General features: G+C 50.8%; 1 protein-coding gene across 1 annotated transcript in view; it reads left to right on the top strand.

Moving 5' to 3' along the window:
* TMEM201 (transmembrane protein 201) overlaps positions 1–17,678 on the top strand; it is a 56,253-nt gene that overhangs the window by 15,845 nt on the left and 22,730 nt on the right. The window contains 4 exon segments of the mRNA XM_060259401.1: positions 1,504–1,698; positions 4,266–4,442; positions 7,255–7,616; positions 8,931–9,134. Of these exon segments, the coding sequence (XP_060115384.1) occupies positions 1,504–1,698; positions 4,266–4,442; positions 7,255–7,616; positions 8,931–9,134 (938 nt within the window).

Genomic DNA, 17,678 nt, shown 5'->3' with positions numbered 1-17,678 from the left:
CAAAATAAAAGCTCCAGCAGGAGAAACCAGCCAGCATTTCACAGGTTGGAACTGCAACTCTTCTGCAAAAAGTCCCTTTTCGCAGTTCTGCTCCACACGTCCTGCAGAATGGTAGAAGCGAAGGAGACTTCCTCACATGATCAGGCAGGCCCATCCCCCGAAGTGGGAGTCACAGACAGGAGCACTTAGCGGTGGGCGTGCCCCCTCTCCCCTTCCACAGCCTCCTTTCAGAAGCAGCAAAAAATGCCCCTATTGGGGCATCGTGCTCAGCAGAATGCCTCTGCTCTTTGGGTTTTGCGTGCGCTTTGGCAGCAAGAGATTGTGCTCTTATGCTTGCGATGGTGGCTTCCCTGATGTTCTTTCATGGCTTGATTTCGTTGTGAGCCGCCTCAGATACGTTGTGGAGAGAAGGGTTGTAAAGACTTTTCAGGATTTTGCACAGGGGTGTCAAACATGCAGCCTGTAGGCCCGATCAGGCCCCCAGAGGGCTCCTATCAGGCCCGCGAGCAACTTGCTGCTTCCTTTTCCCTCTCTTGCTTCCTTCTGCGTCACAGCTTGCTTTTCCAGGCTTGCTCAATTAAGCTACAGAGCAAAGCCTCTTTATTTTCTCCACTGGCAGACCAGCACATGAAGCAGCTTATGTACAAAAGCTCGCAACAGTGTTGTTTTAAACTGTGTACACGTCGTTTCCCAGAAGAAAGTGCGTTTCACACATGACGTGTATCTATCTATTGTCTATCTAATACTGCTCGTACAACTGTTGCCTAAGCAGAAATTAAAGTAGAAACGGCCTCTGTACTATTTCCCTGGTATTTAATTATATACTAGTCAATTTTCCCAATGGATTAAGCTGCAGTCTAGGCACACCTGACTCGGAAGTGAATTGCAATTAAGCCGGTGCAGCTTGATTCAGAATCATGCGCTTACTGTGAGAATATTACGGATGAAGACCTTCACATGTTCCCAACTAGCGTTCCCTCTAAGCTGAGTTAGCATGAGCTCCCTCACAGTTTTTTTAGCCTCTGGCTCCCACATTCTTATCTTAGCTTAGGGAAAATGGCCCCAGGGCAGCTGCTCCCCACTTTAATGCCAGTAGCTCATGAAGTAGAATTTTTGCTCACCAGGCTCCACAGCTTAGAGGGCATACTCCTCACCTTCTTTGGTCTTCCTTCGAGGGAACACCGTCTCCGCTAACTTCGGTGCTGCAGTGAACTTCATTTTCACGTTCATGTTGTTTTTTTAGAGCAACGTGCATAAACCATTTTTGCGGGGGGTGGCTTCACCTTCCTCTGGGCGTACAGCAAGGGTTGTGGGGGAAGCGGCGGGTGGTAGCTGTGAACGTCCTGCATTGTGCAGAGGGCTGGACCAGACGATCCCCTTGCAAGCTCTGTGTCTCTTGTAATTTAGGTTCGGTGGGAGCTTGGGGTGGGTGGCGGCAGCGGCACTCTTGCGGGAGCGATTTAATGACTTTTCCCGGGCTCCTCTTGCAATTCCTCTGCGCAGAACGGCGATTACAACAAGCCCATCCCGGCTCAATATATCGAGCACCTGAACCACGTGATCTCCGGGGCTGGCTCTTACTACGACCCCACCAAGCCCCAGCAGTGGGTGAGCAGCCAGGTCTTGCTCTGCCGGAAATGTAACAATTACCAGACCCTGAAGATCAAGCAGCTGGCATCCTTCATGCCCAGGGAGGAGGTACGGAACCGCTTTGGGGGGGAAACGGAGCCGGAAAGGTCGAAGAGCTGGGCCGGACTTCGGGGGAGCGGGATGGGGGCGGGGGTTTGCGCTTTGTCTTTCCTGTTCCAGAGGTGTCCCTCCCTCTGCTCCGACCTGTTTGTATGTGTTTTAGCCAGGGGTGGAATTCTAACACGGGCTCCTTTGCATATTAGGCCACACCCCTGATGTAGCCAATCCTCCCAAGAGCTTACAAAAAGGAGTCTTGGCTACATCAGGGGTGGATTGGCTTGGCTACATTAGGGGTGTGTGGCCAAATACGCCAGTTTGGTGTAGTGGTTAAGTGTGCGGACTCTTATCTGGGAGAACCGGGTTTGATTCCCCACTCCTCCACTTGCACCTGCTGGAATGGCCTTGGGGCAGCCATAGTGGTTAAGTGTGCGGACTCTTATCTAGGAGAACCGGGTTTGATTCCCCACTCCTCCACTTGCACCTGCTGGAATGGCCTTGGGGCAGCCATAGTGGTTAAGTGTGCGGACTCTTATCTGGGAGAACCGGGTTTGATTCCCCACTCCTCCACTTGCACCTTCTGGAATGGCCTTGGGTCAGCCATAGTGGTTAAGTGTGCGGACTCTTATCTGGGAGAACCGGGTTTGATTCCCCACTCCTCCACTTGCACCTTCTGGAATGGCCTTGGGTCAGCCATAGTGGTTAAGTGTGCGGACTCTTATCTGGGAGAACCGGGTTTGATTCCCCACTCCTCCACTTGCAGCTGCTGGAATGGCCTTGGGTCAGCCATAGCTCTGGCAGAGGTTGTCCTTGAAAGGGCAGCTGCTGTGAGAGCCCTCTCCAGCCCCACCCACCTCACAGGGTGTCTGTTGTGGGGGAGGAAGGTAAAGGAGATTGTGAGCCGCTCTGAGACTCTTCGGAGTGGAGGGCGGGATATAAATCCAATACCTTCATCTACCTCACAGAGTGTCTGTTGTGGGGGGGGGGGGAAGGTAAAGGAGATTGTGAGCCGCTCTGAGACTCTTCGGAGTGGAGGGCGGGATATAAATCCAATATCATCTTCTTCTTCCTCTTCTTATGCAAAGGAGCTCCTGCTAGAATTCCACCCCTGACCTTAGCCAATGTTCCTATGTATCTTTCTCCCAAGCTGATGCAAGACAGAGGGCTTTGCAGTATAGGCCAACGAGAGATGTTTCAACGTTGTGCTTTTTATGAACATAAGACCAGCGAGGGTCCATCTAGTCCAGCCTCCTCTTTCACACAGGGGCCAGCCAGTTCCTCTGGAGGGCCAACAACAGGGCAGAGAGGCTGAGCCCTTCTCGGTATATTGCCTCCTGGCTCTGGGATTCAGAGGTTGACTGCCCCTGAATGTGGAGGTTCCCTTTAGTCACCATGGCTTGTAGCCACTGATAGATTTCTCTTCCATGAGCCTATCGAATCCCCTTTTAAAGCTGTCTATGCCTGTGGCCATCGCTACATCCTCTGGCATCCTCTGGAGAAAGTAGAGAAAGAAGCCCTTTTCTCCCTTTCTCACAGTACAAGAACTCGTGGGCATTCGATGAAATTGCTGAGCAGTCAGGTTAAAACGGATAAAAGGAAGTCCTTCTTCACCCAAAGGGTGATTAACATGTGGAATTCACTGCCACAGGAGGTGGTGGCGGCTACAAGCATAGCCAGCTTCAAGAGGGGATTGGATAAAAATATGGAGCAGAGGTCCATCAGTGGCTATTAGGCACAGTGTGTGTGTGTGTGTGTGTATATATTGGCCCCTGTGTGACACAGAGTGTTGGACTGGATGGACCATTGGCTTGATCCAACATGGCTTCTCTTGTGTTCTCCTTCCCCCATCTATTTCCCTCCCTCCCAGCTCTCAAACGTCTGGCATTCATGTCTTGCAGCTCTCAGACACCTGACGTTTATTCAGTGTGGCTCTTACGTTAAGCAAGTTTGGCCACCCCTGGTCTGGCATCTTGATGGTGGTCAGCATTTCAGTTCCAACTCTAACCAAAACAGTGTCGTCTTGCAAGCCTTGCGGAACTGGGCAAGGTCCTGCAAGGCTCTGACCTCCTCGGGCAGCTGGCTCCACCAATGAGGGGCAGCGACGGGGAAGGCTTTTTCCCTGTCGCTTTTCAGTCTTGCCTCCCTCAGCCCAGGGATCGAGAACAAGTTTTGTGTTCCCGCTCTAAGCACCCTCTGGGGAACATGTGGGGAGGGACGGTCCCTAAGGTAAGCAGGCCCTCGGCCATATAGGGCTGCATGGATGCAGAAAGGTGGCACACAAAGGGAAGTTTCCCTGAACGCTGACCTGCTTGCAACGGGATTCTGGGTTTGCGTTTGAACTCGCGCAGGCGGCAGCGCGAGCTAGCGCCAATTGCAGCACGAGCGGCATAGTTTCCTGTGCCGGGATTGGCCAGCACCACGGAACCACAAAGGGATTCCTGCGTGTGAGCAGAATGACAAACTCCAGTTGCTTCACGGCACCGTTGGCCAGTCAGGAACGAACGACGGTTAGAGCCTGGGCCCTTGTGCCCAGAGCGCCCCCTGCCGCTGAGCCCTCTCTCTGGTCTTCCCTCGCCCAGGGGAAATACGACGAGGAGATCGAGGTGTACAAGCACCACCTGGAGCAGACCTACAAGCTGTGCCGCCCCTGCCAGGCCGCCGTGGAGTACTACATCAAGCATCAGAACCGGCAGCTGCGGGCCCTGCTGCTCCGCCACCACTTCAGCCACCGGAAGGCCGACGCGTCCTACATGCAGGTGGGGAAACGGCACTCGGGGCAACCGGGGCTTCTTTTTTCTGGAATCCAGGGGCAGCCGTTAGTGGGAAGGGGGAAGGAATCTTCCTGGGAGAGGGGAGAGAAGAAACATACAGGGATCTGGGTGACTCGTGGGAAGTGGAAACTGGAGGGCGTGGAGGATGCCTTGAGTGGCCACTGTTAGAAGCACTTCTCAATTGTTTTTATTGCCCTGACCTGGGTAGTTCAGGCTAGCCTGATCTCATCAGATCTCAGAAGCTCGGCAGGGTCAACTCTGGCAAGTATTTGGATGGGAGATTTTCTTGGAATACCAGCAGTCGAGTGGGCAGGGGCAGGCAGGCAGGCTTTTTTTTTTTGTAGAAGAAGAAGAAGAAGATATTGGATTTATATCCCGCCCTCCACTCTGAAGAGTCTCAGAGCGGCTCACAATCTCCTTTCCCTTCCCCACTCCCCCACAACAGACACCCTGTGAGGTAGATGAAGATATTGGATTTATATCCCGCCCTCCACTCCGAAGAGTCTCAGAGCGGCTCACAATCTCCTTTCCCTTCCCCACTCCCCCACAACAGACACCCTGTGAGGTAGATGAAGATATTGGATTTATATCCCGCCTTCCACTCCGAAGAGTCTCAGAGCGGCTCACAATCTCCTTTCCCTTCCTCCCCCACAACAGACTCCCTGTGAGGTAGATGAAGATATTGGATTGATATCCCGCCCTCCACTCCGAAGAGTCTCAGAGCAGCTCACAATCTCCTTTATCTCCCTCCCCCACAACAGACACCCTGTGAGGTGGGTGGGGCTGGAGAGGGCTCTCACAGCAGCTGCCCTTTCAAGGACAACCTCTGCCAGAGCTATGGCTGACCCAAGGCCATTCCAGCAGGTGCGAGTGGAGGAGTGGGGAATCAAACCCGGTTCTCCCAGATAAGAGTCCGCACACTTAATCACTACACCAAACTGGCTCTCCGTGCGGAGGAACTCCTTTGCATATTAAGCCACACCCTCTGATGCCAAGTCAACTGGAACTGCATTCCTGTTAAAAAAAAAAAGCCCTGTGGGCAAGCAATAGCAAGTCTGACTCTCCACCTAGCGGTGCGTAACGCTAAAAGAGCTAGAACTTCTGGCTGCCAGATAATCTTAGGATCTCTCGGCTATTCTACACGCGATGCTGTACAATAAGTATTAGTTGTATTTATTTACTTAATTTATACCCTGCCCCTTCCCCCAGTGGGGACCCCACTCAACTGTTTTATCTTTGCAACAACCCTGTGAGGTAGACCAGTCTGAGAGCATGCAGCTGGCCCAAGATCACCTGGCAAGCTTCCATGGCAAATTCGACCGTGGGTCTCCCACATCCTAGTCCTGCAGTTTAACCCCTACACCACTCTGACTCTTAACGTTAGCAATATATTAATGCATGCATATATATAATACGATAGTATTCACATGAATTGCTTTAATATTAATGTTAAGATTAGCTTCGTAGGGACAATTTCTTGACTCAGGCTGTGCTTTATGGTGGGTAATTCCCCCCTCCCCAGCTCTGGGGCGAGAGGGACTCGGGAACTGGCTCTCTTAAACAATGTTCCCTCTAAGCTGTGGAGTCTTGTGAGCAAAAATTCTGCTTTGCAAGCTACTGGCATTAAAGCTGTGAGCTGCTGCATCAATTAGCTTGCTCTGAGGCTCTCCTTCCTGAGCAGGCTGAGCAAAGACAAAAAAATGTGATCCAGAGGCTGGAAAACTGTGAACTAGCTCTCGGCTTAGAGCAGAGCTGGGGAACTGGCTCTCCAAATGTTTTTTTTGCCTACAACTCCCATCATCCCCAGCCAGCATGGCCAGTGGCTGGGGCTGATGGGAGTTATAGGCAAAAAAACATCCGGAGAGCCAACGTTCCCCACCCCTGGTTTAGAGGGAGCATTGGTCTTAAGAGCTTTTCTGTCATCTCTATAAATTCCTTTTGGAGTTGGCAAATCTGGAGAGATGGCTAAGAGTTGCCTTTTGACAGCCTCCTTCTCTCCCCAAATTCCACCTTCGACAACCTTAGCACTCTCATTTTTAAAAAATCAAAATGCAACGCCTGTCTCTCCTCTTCCCCCCCCCCCAACCAAATGCTTCTCTAATGAAAAGCAGCAGTATAAAAACGGTTAGGTAAATGATCTGGGCAAACAAGGGCCATGAAAGGCAGTTTATTCTTTTAAAAAATGTCCTGCCTAGATAAACCCATCCGCCAGCACAATAGGATGGAAAAAGCTGGAGGAGGAGGAGGAAAAAGACTGCAGATTTATGCCCCGCCCTTCTCTCTGGATCAGAGACTCAGGGCAGCTTACAATCCCTCATCCTTCCACCTAAGCTATACATGAACTGGACACCAGCTGTGGGTTGGGGTTGGAGGATCATCCGCAGTTAAAATCGTAAGAGTTGGAAGGGACCTCCAGAGTCATCTAGTCCAGCCTCCTACACAATGCAAGAAGTTCACAAGTACCTCTCTCTACACCCCCAGCGACACTCACTCCACACCCAGATGGCAAAAAACCCACAAACCTTCCAGGATCCCTAGCCAAAATGACCCCAAAGTGGCGATTAGCCATTTTCCTTCAGCATGTAAGAAAAGGGCCATGCGTTGAGGTGCCACTACTAAAAAAGCCGTGCCCCTCTTATTTGCCTGCCTCCCTTCTGAAAGAGAAGGCTCCCAGGGAAGGATGTTACTTTTGGGGCAAGATCAGCCAGCTGGTAGTGCCTGTTATATTCATGTAGATTTGGGGGTTCTCCCCTGTTTGGTACGTGTGGGGCTGACACCCTCTCTCTCTCCCCCACAGAGTTTCTACGCCACTGCCTCCACGACGATGCCGATCCACGTGCTGGTGTTGCGCTTCCTGGCCTTCCTCAGCTGCACCATCCTCATCGCCATGGCCCTTTACGGATCGGGCAACCCCTTCTCCCCGGAGCCCGCGAGCCCTCCTCCCACGCCATTGGCTAGGAACGGGACTGAACCATTGGCCCCCGGAAACGCCACTCTGCTGGAACTCCTGGGGTGGCAAGAGATTGTTCAGCTGTTGCCAGAGCAGCTGCTGGGGGCGCTGAGCACCGCCTGGAGCTACGGGAAGAACCACCAGGTGGCGGTGGTGGCCCTGGGGCTGCTGATGTGCATTTCGGCCATGCTGCTAGCTGGACGCATCAGGTATGTGGCTGAGGGCGGGGAGGAGTGGCCCCGACTCGGGCCGTTTGCTGGTTTTGTTTCGAAAGACAGATTGGCCTGCCTTGACTTGGATAGCCCAGGCAAGCCCAATCTCATCCGATCTCAGAAGCTAAGCAGGGCTGACTGTGGATAGTACTTGGATGGGAAAGTGTCCTTGGAATACCCAGTCAGGAGGCAGGGGCAGGCTTTATTCAGCCACCGCTCTGGATATCCTCCAGGCCGCCAGTAGGGGGTCAGTCACCAAAGAGCGACATGACTTCCAGGTGGAAACACACACACACAAACTAAGCCAACTCGATGATTGCCTAGGGCGCCAGCCTTCTTGGGGTGCCGAATTGGGTGCTCCCCACATGACTCAGTGATGTTATCAGTACAGGAGGGTGCCAGAAGTCAGCCTTGCCTAGGGTGCCGGACAGCTTAGGGCTGGCCCTGCGCACAAATACACAGAATGCAAAAAAAAAAAAACCCTTTGGTGAGGTGGTGCTGTGCACAGTGTGCATGGATGCATCACGATTAGCAGCCATTACTGCAGTTACCCAAGTAGCTGTGTTATATTTACCTTTTTTCCAAACGGCAGCAGCCCAACGCCGTCACGCTGTTGTTCTGCAGTCCAGGTGGGTGAGTGTCTATCTCTAGGCTTGCTCGATTCCTGACCGACTCGATTTTGGGGGGGGGGGGGGTGTCTGAGTTTTCAAGAGTGCAGGCTCCCTTTGAGCACTCGTACCCTTAGAAGTCTTGTGGATTTCTAGGGTGTTGCTGGGTTCGAACCTAGCTCTTCTAACCACTGTTCCCTCTAAGCTGAGTCAGCGTGAGCTAGCTCACAATTTTTTTAGCCTCCGGAGCAAACTTAATTTATGCAGCGGCTCACAACTTTAATGCTAGTACAGGGGTGCCCAGACTATGTGACGTAAACGTCACATAGACTAATCATCAATGTTTGAGAGTTGCAAGTCACGAATGGCAGATGTTTGAGAGAAGGAAGGAAGGGAGATAGAAGAAGAAGAATGGAGGGAGAGTTGGAAAGAGGGCAACTTTTAACTTTAAATGCCTTCTCCGAGCTGGCTGGGTGGTGGGGCTTTTGAGAGCCGCACAATATGTGTGAAAGAGCCGCGTGTGGCTTTTGAGCCACAGTTTGGCCACCCCTGTGCTAGTAGCTCACAAAGTAGAATTTCTGTTCACAAGACTCTGCAGCCTAGAGGGAACTTTGCTTCTAACACGGACCAGCTTACTTCTAGGCTGTAGGAGCCAGAGACTAGTTCTCACCCTGACCGCGTCCAACCCTTTCCCACCTTCCAGATTGCGGCGCATCGACGCCTTCGCCTCTGCCCTGTGGCTGCTGGTGATGGGCTTCCATCTGGTAGAGAAGTACCTGCAGGCCGACACCCCCAGCTGGCTGGACACAGCCAAGTTCAGCACGACCTCCCTGTGCTGCCTGGTGGGCTTCGCGGCAGCCGTGGCCACTCAGAAGTCGACCGGCCAGCGGAGACCCCGATCCCGAAGGTCAGAGCTGTGACAGGGACTGTGGGGGAGGGGGAGGGCGGGACGCACGCCGACAAATCCAGGCCTTCGTTGCTGTGGAGGAATCTCTCCTGGTTTAAAACGTTAGGGGAGTTTTTTGCCCTTTATTTTTTTTTTCTTTTCAACAAACTGAAGTTTCTCTCCCCTCCACCACCGCCGGCCACAGATCCCTACGTCCCAGTTCTCCCCGGTGCCCCATCCCCCCCAAACACTGAAGCTGTGTCTGCCCCCTACGGACACACAACTCCAGGAAAATGTGTCATCCTTTTTGGCTACATGTGGGCCAAGCAGTTGTACCTGTCGCTCTTCATTGTCCTCTCTGCTTTTTGCTCTCTGTGCATGTTTGTATCTCACCAGCTAGTCCTGGAGGGAATCCTCTTCTTCCTAAGCCACCCAGCCTCTCCCTAGAACAGGGGTGGCCAAATGTGGTTAACGAAAGAGCCACATAGAATAAATGTCAGATGTTTGAGAGCCATGAGACGTGAACGTCAGATGTTTGAGGGAAGGAAGGCAGACAGGCAAATAGAGGAAGACCGCAGATTTATACCCCGCCCTTCTCTCTGAATCAGTGTCTCAGAGCGGCTTACAATCTCCTTTATCTTCTCCCCCCACAACAGACACCCTGTGAGGTGGGTGGGTCTGAGAGGGCTCTCACAGCAGCTGCCCTTTCAAGGACAACTCCTGTGATAGCTCTGGCTGACCCTAGGCCGTTCCAGCAGCTGCAAGTGGAGGAGTGGGGAATCAAACCCGGTTCTCCCAGATAAGAGTCCAAGCACTTAACCACTACACCAAACTGGCTTTCTAGATTGGGGGGAGGGAGAGGTGGAAAGAAAGCAACTTTAACTTTAAATGCATTCTCCAAGCCGCTGGCTGACTTGGCTTGGAGAAGTGATTTAAAGAGAGAAATGCCTTCTCTTAGCTGGCTGACCAGACGGTGGGGGCTTTGAGAGCCACACAAGATGTATGAAAGAGCCACATGTGGCTCCCAAGCCACAGTTTGGCCACCCCTGCTCTAGAGCGCTGCAAGACTCTAAGCCGGTTAGGAACCATTTGTACACTGGTTGCTGTTTTCTACAAAGAACCCCAGAAATTGTGTGCCTGTTTCTATTTTCGTTACAGGGCTTAGGATTCACAGTCTGAGATCCGTAGCCCCTTCCCGGAACCACCGCTCCCAGGATCCCGTGGCTGGCTGGGAAGCCTGGTGGCTAAAACTGGATTGAAACTGGTTTAAAAATCATGGTACCAGGCCTACCCTAGAGCACCTCTTCCTTCCTTTCCTGGAGTGCCTGTAACTTTTGTATGAATGCAAGTGCATTTTTTTAAAGGATGACACCGTTTTAATAACACTACACGATCAGGTCTGGTGTGAAGCTAAAAACTGGGAGATATAGTCCAAATGGCCCTCCTCCAATTAACAGCATGTTGTTTGCCTGGGTTGCAATATAGTAGAGTGGGGTGTGTGTGTGTGTGCAGGATTTAATACACTAAATCTTTTGTTTTGCGTATTGCAAGGTATGTATTTAGTGCTGCGTTTCTAACTTCTAACTTTCCTCCATTCTTAAACTTTGTCTTTGAGGGAAGGTGGAAATAGAACACGCAGGTTTCTGTAAGGGAAGATTTTGGACTAGAAACTTTTCCTCTCGGGCTCTGGCACAAATAAGGCAGTCTGTGGCATAGCAATTGCCATGAATGGGTACTCCCATGGCTCAGCCACGCACTAGGCTGCGATCCCACGCACTAAATAGTGCGCTTTCCGTGTACTTTCCAACTGGGTTTTGCCTGTTCGCACAGTAAAATCCAGTTGGAAAGTGCATTGAAAGTGGATTGAAAATGGATTATTTAACGTGTGCGATTGCAGCCATAATTTCTTCAGGCTGTAAGATGGCAGCTCCTCACTTTTCTTCTCCCGTGTATATAAACACCCTGTGCCATCTGCAGCCATTTACAAAAGAAGGCAGAACTAATTTCTGCAGGATAATTTGGCTTGGGGAGCTGCTGCCGACTGCGATTCTGGTGCCCACCAGAGATGAGCGAATCAAAGTCCAGTCGATTTTTTTTTTTAAAAAAGAAATAAACGTAACCGGCTTGAGAGAGACATTATTGTGGGGTGCCGGCAGATCCTTGGTTATCGCAAACCGCAGTTTTTGCTTTCTAGCTAAATCCCCAAGTGTTCTTCCCAAGTGCGGCTTCTGGAATTTTTCTTCTCTCTGACCTACTTGGGCAGGTTTCTTTTGCAGTATTGATAAGAGGGTTGCCACTGGTGTCCACTCTGGCCAGTCTGGGTTTGCTCGCATCCTGGTAGAGGGTTTGCAAGACAGTTTCTCAGTTTATTAAAGAAATTATTTCACTGGCCTTTTGCTTTTGCGTCTGGCTCTCGGGTGTCTCCTGTTTCAGGAGCCAAACAGCCTGTGTCCCCTTAGCTTTTAGCCCTGACAGTTATATGAACATATGAAGCTGCCTTATACTGAATCAGACCCTTGGTCCATCAAAGTCAGTATTGTCTACTCAGACTGGCAGCGGCTCTCCAGGGTCTCAAGCTAAGGTGCCTAGACCCCTTTCTCAGAGATGTCTTGTTGGGCTGGATTAAAATTATGCCGAGCAAAGTCCGGTACACTTTACAAGCAACCTGGAGGCGAATCCTGTTTTCCTCCTTGGTGCTGTTTTGGTGCGATGCAAGCGTTTTATAGAACGTCTTCTACAGGCACGGTAGCTGTTTGCCCTGATGCTTTAAGACAGGAGCGGCCAAACTTGCTTAACGTAAGAGCAACATAGAATAAACGTCAAAAGTTTGAGAGCCGCAGGACACGAACGTCAAAAAGTTTGAGAGAAGGCAGGCAGGCAAATAGATGGGGAGGGAAAGGTGGGAAGAAAGCAGCTTTAACTTTAAATGCATTCTCCAAACCGCTGGCTGGCTTGGCTTGGAGAAGGGATTTAAAGCAGTGATTCCCAAACGTTTTGGCACCAGGGACCGGTTTTGTGGAAGACAATTCTTCCATGGACTGGTGGGGGGGTATGCTGGGGTTTTTGCCACCCCAGGCTGCCCCCCGCCTCGTCCTTGCCCCCCCCCCATGGGGGTCTTTAAATGAGGGATAGGTGAAAGTCGCTGCCACAATACCCCTTCTGCTCACCCAGGACCAGGGCAGATGAAAGAGGTGGGGCTTTGGGACGAGGCTGCACTGCCTCTGTTGTCTGCCCAGGTTCCAGGTTGGCGAAAGGAGTGGCGAGGCTGCTCTGCCTCTTTGGGGGAAGGGGTTGGCAGGACTGTTCTGCCTCACTCTGCAGCCTGGTTGCTAACAGGCCACAGACCAGGGATTGGGGACCTCCCTGCTCTAAAGAGAGAAATGCCTTCTCCAAGCTGGCCGACGGGGTGGTGGGGGCTTTGAGAGCCACACACGATGTATGAAAGAGCCACGTGTGGCTCCTGAGCTGCAGTTTGGCCACCCCTACTTTAAGACATCCAAAACTGCGGGGGGAGGGGTTGTGCTGTGAGGCATCAGTGGATATGGACCCTCTCCCATCTACACCTCGCTGCCTGCCAGAACTTGCCATTCTGTCGGGCTTCTGTGGGGAGGCTTGTTTTGTTTCTTCAGTTTTGCCAGATGAGCTCAGGTTCTGCTGGGTCTGCCGTGTGGCCCAGAGAGGTCTTCCTCCCCTCGCCCCTCTCCCCAACTGATTTATCTTCAGGGAACACTTTCTCGCTTAACTGCCTGCCACATAACCTGCACCCTGATGCAGGTCATCCAGCGTCCTGTTCCGGCTGTACCAACAGCTTGATGGGATGGTTTCAGGTCACATCTTTGGGGGAGACTTGATCTAGAGGCAGGCGGAAAGCATCTGATAAATCTATCCGTGGCTACTAGCCACAGTGACTGAGGGGAACCTCCACATTCGGGTTCGCTGATTTTCTGAATCCCAAAGCCAGGAGGCAACATCAGGGGCTGGCCACTGTGTGAGACAGTGGACTGGATGGGCCACTGGTCTGATCCAGCAAGGCTCTTCTGATGTTCTTAGGAAGACCTTGGCCTCTCTGCCCTCTTGTTGGCTCCAGAGGAACTGACTGGCCACTGTGTGAGGCAACATGCTGGACTAGATGGACCACTGGTTGGATCCAGCAGGGACCTTCTAATGTTCTTATAATAACTGAGTCAGGTACATCTTAAGCACTTGAATATCCCACTTGGGTTTCACAGTATGTGGCCAGGAGCGGTTGGGTGGGGGGGTCTTTGTTGCCTAAGGCCTGGAAAAATAGAAGTTTCAGCAGGGTTTCTTTTTTTAAAAATCCAAAAGGTTTGCTTCTCGGAATATGAAATAGATTTCCAGTAAAACACAGATCTGTCAGCATGAGGAACATATGAACATGAACATATGAAGCTGCCTTATACTGAACCAGACCCTTGGTCCATCAAAGTCAGTATTGTCTTCTCAGACTGGCAGAGGCTCTCCAGGGTCTCAGGCTGAGGTTTTTCACACCTATTTGCCTGGACCCTTTTTTGGAGATGCCAGGGATTGAACCTGGGACCTTCTGCTTCCCAAGCAGATGCTCTACCACTGAGCCACCGTCCCTCCCCAAGTTTTGATAACACCAGAAAACTTCAGAATGTGTATAACACGGGAACAAGATTCGAGTCCAGGGGTACCTAAAAAGACCAACAATATTTCCAGGGTGTAACTTTTCAAGAGTCAGTGCTCCCTATCTTAAATGAGCTTTGACTCTCAGAAGCTTCCACCCTGGAGAACTTGCTCGACTTGAAGGTACTCTTGGACTTCAGTCTTGCACGTCTACTTCAGATCAGCACAGCTGCCCACATGAAACTATATGATACAGAAAGTCCTGTTTTCATAGAATCATAGAGTTGGGGGGGACCCCCAGAATCATCTAGTCCAACCCCCTGCACAGTGCAGGAAACTCACAAACACCTCCCGCTAAATTCACAGGATCCACATTGTTGTCAGATGGTCATCTAGCCTCTGTTTAAAAACCTCCAAGGAAGGAGAGCCCACCACCTCCCGAGGAAGCCTGTTCCACTGAGGAACCGCTCGAACGGTCAGGAAGTTCTTCCTAATATTGAACCGGGAACTCTTTTGATTTAGTTTCAACCCGTTTTATGGCTCTTTTGCACGTTTTGTGTTCGATGCCTGGTTCTTGGGATGTTCTTGCTGTTAGCTCCTTTCTCAGGAGCGAGGGGGAGGGGCCCTTTGCCGGTAGGGAGGTGATCCAGCGTGGGTTCTTCCTGTTGCCCTTGGGGTAGCGGGAGAAACCGCGGGCACGTGCTGCGGCTGGCTGTCCTCCACTCGCCTGGGAGTCCAAGCTCAGACTAGGAGCGTCTGCTTTGCATGCGGAAGGCTGGCATTTTTGACTCAACGCAAGGTTAGCTTCAGAACTTCACACTGGCACATCATGCGCTTCTTTCTCGCCGCTCAGTTTCCTGTGTTACCTGAGCAGTAAAGGAAGGGTCCAGGTTGTTACTGACCCACACTGAAGATGATGATGATATTGGATTTATATCCCACCCTATACTTTGAGTCTCAGTGTCTCAGAGTGACTCACAATCTCCTTTATCTTCCTCCCCCACAACAGACAGCCTGTGAGGTGGGTGGGGCTGAGAGAGCTCTGACAGAAGCTGCCCTTTCAAGGACAACTCCTGCAATAGCTATAGCTTACCCAAGGCCATTCCAGCAGGTGCAAGTAATAATAATAATAATAATAAATTTTATTTATATCCCGCCCTCCCCGCCTAGGCGGCTCAGGGCGGCTAACAACAATTCTTACATTAACATAAATGGATAAAACTTTAAATTTAACAATTAAAAATTAAACATATAAAAACCAGTTAGTTAAGTTAAAATACATAATTCAAATCACATTAAATGTGTTTGGCAGCAATAACTGTTCTGGCGCTGGTTCTGCCAGTGTAAATAGTTCCATGATCGTATTATAGATGGCGGTTCTTTGTTCTTAGCAACTCAGCAGTCGATATCACTATAGGCTTGCCTGAAAAGGGCAGTCTTGCAGGCCCTGCGGAACTGGTCAAGGTTCCGCAGGGCCCGCACTTCCTCCGGAAGCTGGTTCCACAGCGCAGGAGCCGCGGCTGAAAAGGCCCATGTTCTAGTGTTTTGGAGTTTGACCTCTCTCGGCCCAGGGATGGTCATTTTATTTTTACCCACTGACCTCACTGCCCTCGGGCTCATATGGGGAGAGACGGTCCCTTAGGTAGGCTGGTCCTCGGCCATATAGGGCTTTAAAGGTAATAACCAACACTTTGTACTGGACTCGGTAGGTGACTGGCAGCCAGTGCAGTCCGCGCAGCCCCGGCCGTATGTGCTCCCATTTCGAGAGCCCCAATAGTAGCCTGGCCGACGCGTTCTGCACCAGATGTAGCTTCCAGGTCCGGCACAGAGGTAGCCCCAAGTAGAGGGCATTACAGTAGTCCAATCTTGAGGTGACCGTTGTATGGATCACTGTTGCGAGGTCGCAGCGCTCCAGGAAGGGGGCCAACTGCCTCATCCGCTTCAGGTGGAAGAATGCTGACTTGGCAGTGGCTGCTATCTGGGCCTCCATTGATAATGAAGTGGAGGAGTGGGGAATCAAACTCGCTTCTCCCAGATAAGAGTCTGCACACTTAACCACTACACCGAACTGCAGATGCGAGAAGATGCAGGAAGTATACAGGGAGTGGAGTTTCTGGAACTAATCCGTTACTTTTTCACCCAGCGGTGATAAGGAATGAAGGTGACAGGGAGGAACGTATTCATCTGGCCTTGATTTATTTAATTTGCTGTGTGTGTGGTTTTGAAAAGCCATCTTTGCATATAAGTGTGTGTGTGTCTTCTACTCACCTTGGATTTAACAAAACTTTCTGCTTGACTCTCTAATACTTGTGTGTGTGTGTGTGTGTGTGTGTGCATGCGTACACGCGCATGCAATCCTCATTGGAAGAGGTTTAGTGCTTCCCCCACTTCTATTTTTTTAGGCAATACTTTAAATATACTTCTTGTAGCTTATTTTTTAAAAAGAAAAACTTTTGCAATGGTAATGAAGGTCGGCTATATGAAGTCAGCTACAGTAATCGATGCAACATCGTGAGTGCAACATAGGTAGAATTATTTATTCTCTAATATGATTATATTCAGTACGTATTTATCTGAAGACGGTAGCTCCAGTTTCTTTGGTGAACAAAGAAGGGAGGGTAAGTTCTCAAAACTGAGGGTCGGGTGCCTAACAAAGTCTTACCTTCTGGCTTGCCAGTGGTTTGGCCAGGTAATTGAGTTATAGCTTTATTTTATGGCAAAACAGCGGGGGTCTTGCTCTCCCCCTGAAAGCCGCTTTCCAAAGAACAGTGTCTAGTTCAGAAGTGTGCTTGAATTGCTCTGTCCCCTAAAGAAGATATTGGATTTATATCCTGTTCACTGGATCTCAGAGCAGCTTACAGTCTCCTTTACCCTCCTCCCCCATAACAGACACCCTGTACAGCAGGTGGGGCTGAGAGGGTTCTCACAGAAGCTGCCCTTTCAAGGACAGCTATGCGAGAGCAATGGCTGACCCAAGGCCATTCCAGCAGCTGCAAGTAGAGGAGTGGGGAATCAAGCCTGGTTCTCCCAGATAAGAGTCTACGCACTTAACCACTACACCAAATTGGCTCTTGAGTTTTACCTGGTGTTGTGGATGGGAGCGGGGAGCTGGAGTTGTGCTGAATAACTACACGGGAAGGAAAATGTAGCCAGTTCCTGCTACAGTACCATGGAGACTTTCCCATAGTCCTTTGCTCACATGCCATGATTGAAGGGTCCATAGGCCATCTGGTGTGGTGGTTAGAGGATTGAACCAGGACTGGAGAACTGGGCTCACATTCCCACTCTGTCATAAAATTCATCATATGACCTTTTGGCAGTAACTCCTTTGCATATTAGGCTACACCCCGCCCCCCCCCCCCCTTGTAGCCAATCCTCCAAGAGCTTACAGGGTTTTTCTTATAGGGACTACTGTAAGCTCTTGGGGGATTGGCTGCATCCGGTGGGCGTAGCCTAATATGCAAAGGAGTTTCTGTTGCAAAAAAGCTGTATATATTGTAAACAATGGCCACAAGCAATGCCCAGTTGAGATGGTGCATATTTTCCTACTGCATTTTAATTGCAGCTGTGACCTCAATAAGAAACCTGCTGGATCAGACCAGTGGTCTGTCTAGGCCAGCATCCAGTCTTACACAGTGGCCAGCCAGTTCCTCTGGAGGGCCTACAACAGGGCACAGAGGCCGAGGCCTTCCCTCTGACATTGCCTCGTGGTTCTAGTATTCCAGTGGTTGTCTGCCTGAGTGCGGAGGTTTCCTGTAATCACCATGGTTCACAGCCACTGATGGACCTCTGCTCCATGAGCCTGCCTAATCCCCTTTTAAAGCTATCTGTGACTGTGGCCATCATTCTCTGGCAGCAAATGTCACATTTTAATCGCTCGCTGTGTAAAGAAATATTTCCTGTTGTCCGTCCAGAATCTGCCACCCCTTAATTGCATTGGGTGAAATGGATGAAATT

The sequence above is a fragment of the Heteronotia binoei genome, chromosome 18 (genome assembly GCF_032191835.1).
Source record: "Heteronotia binoei isolate CCM8104 ecotype False Entrance Well chromosome 18, APGP_CSIRO_Hbin_v1, whole genome shotgun sequence".
Lineage (NCBI taxonomy): Eukaryota > Metazoa > Chordata > Lepidosauria > Squamata > Gekkonidae > Heteronotia > Heteronotia binoei.
The sequence above is the reverse complement of the archived record's forward strand: the minus strand, read 5'-3'. Positions and strand labels throughout refer to the sequence as shown.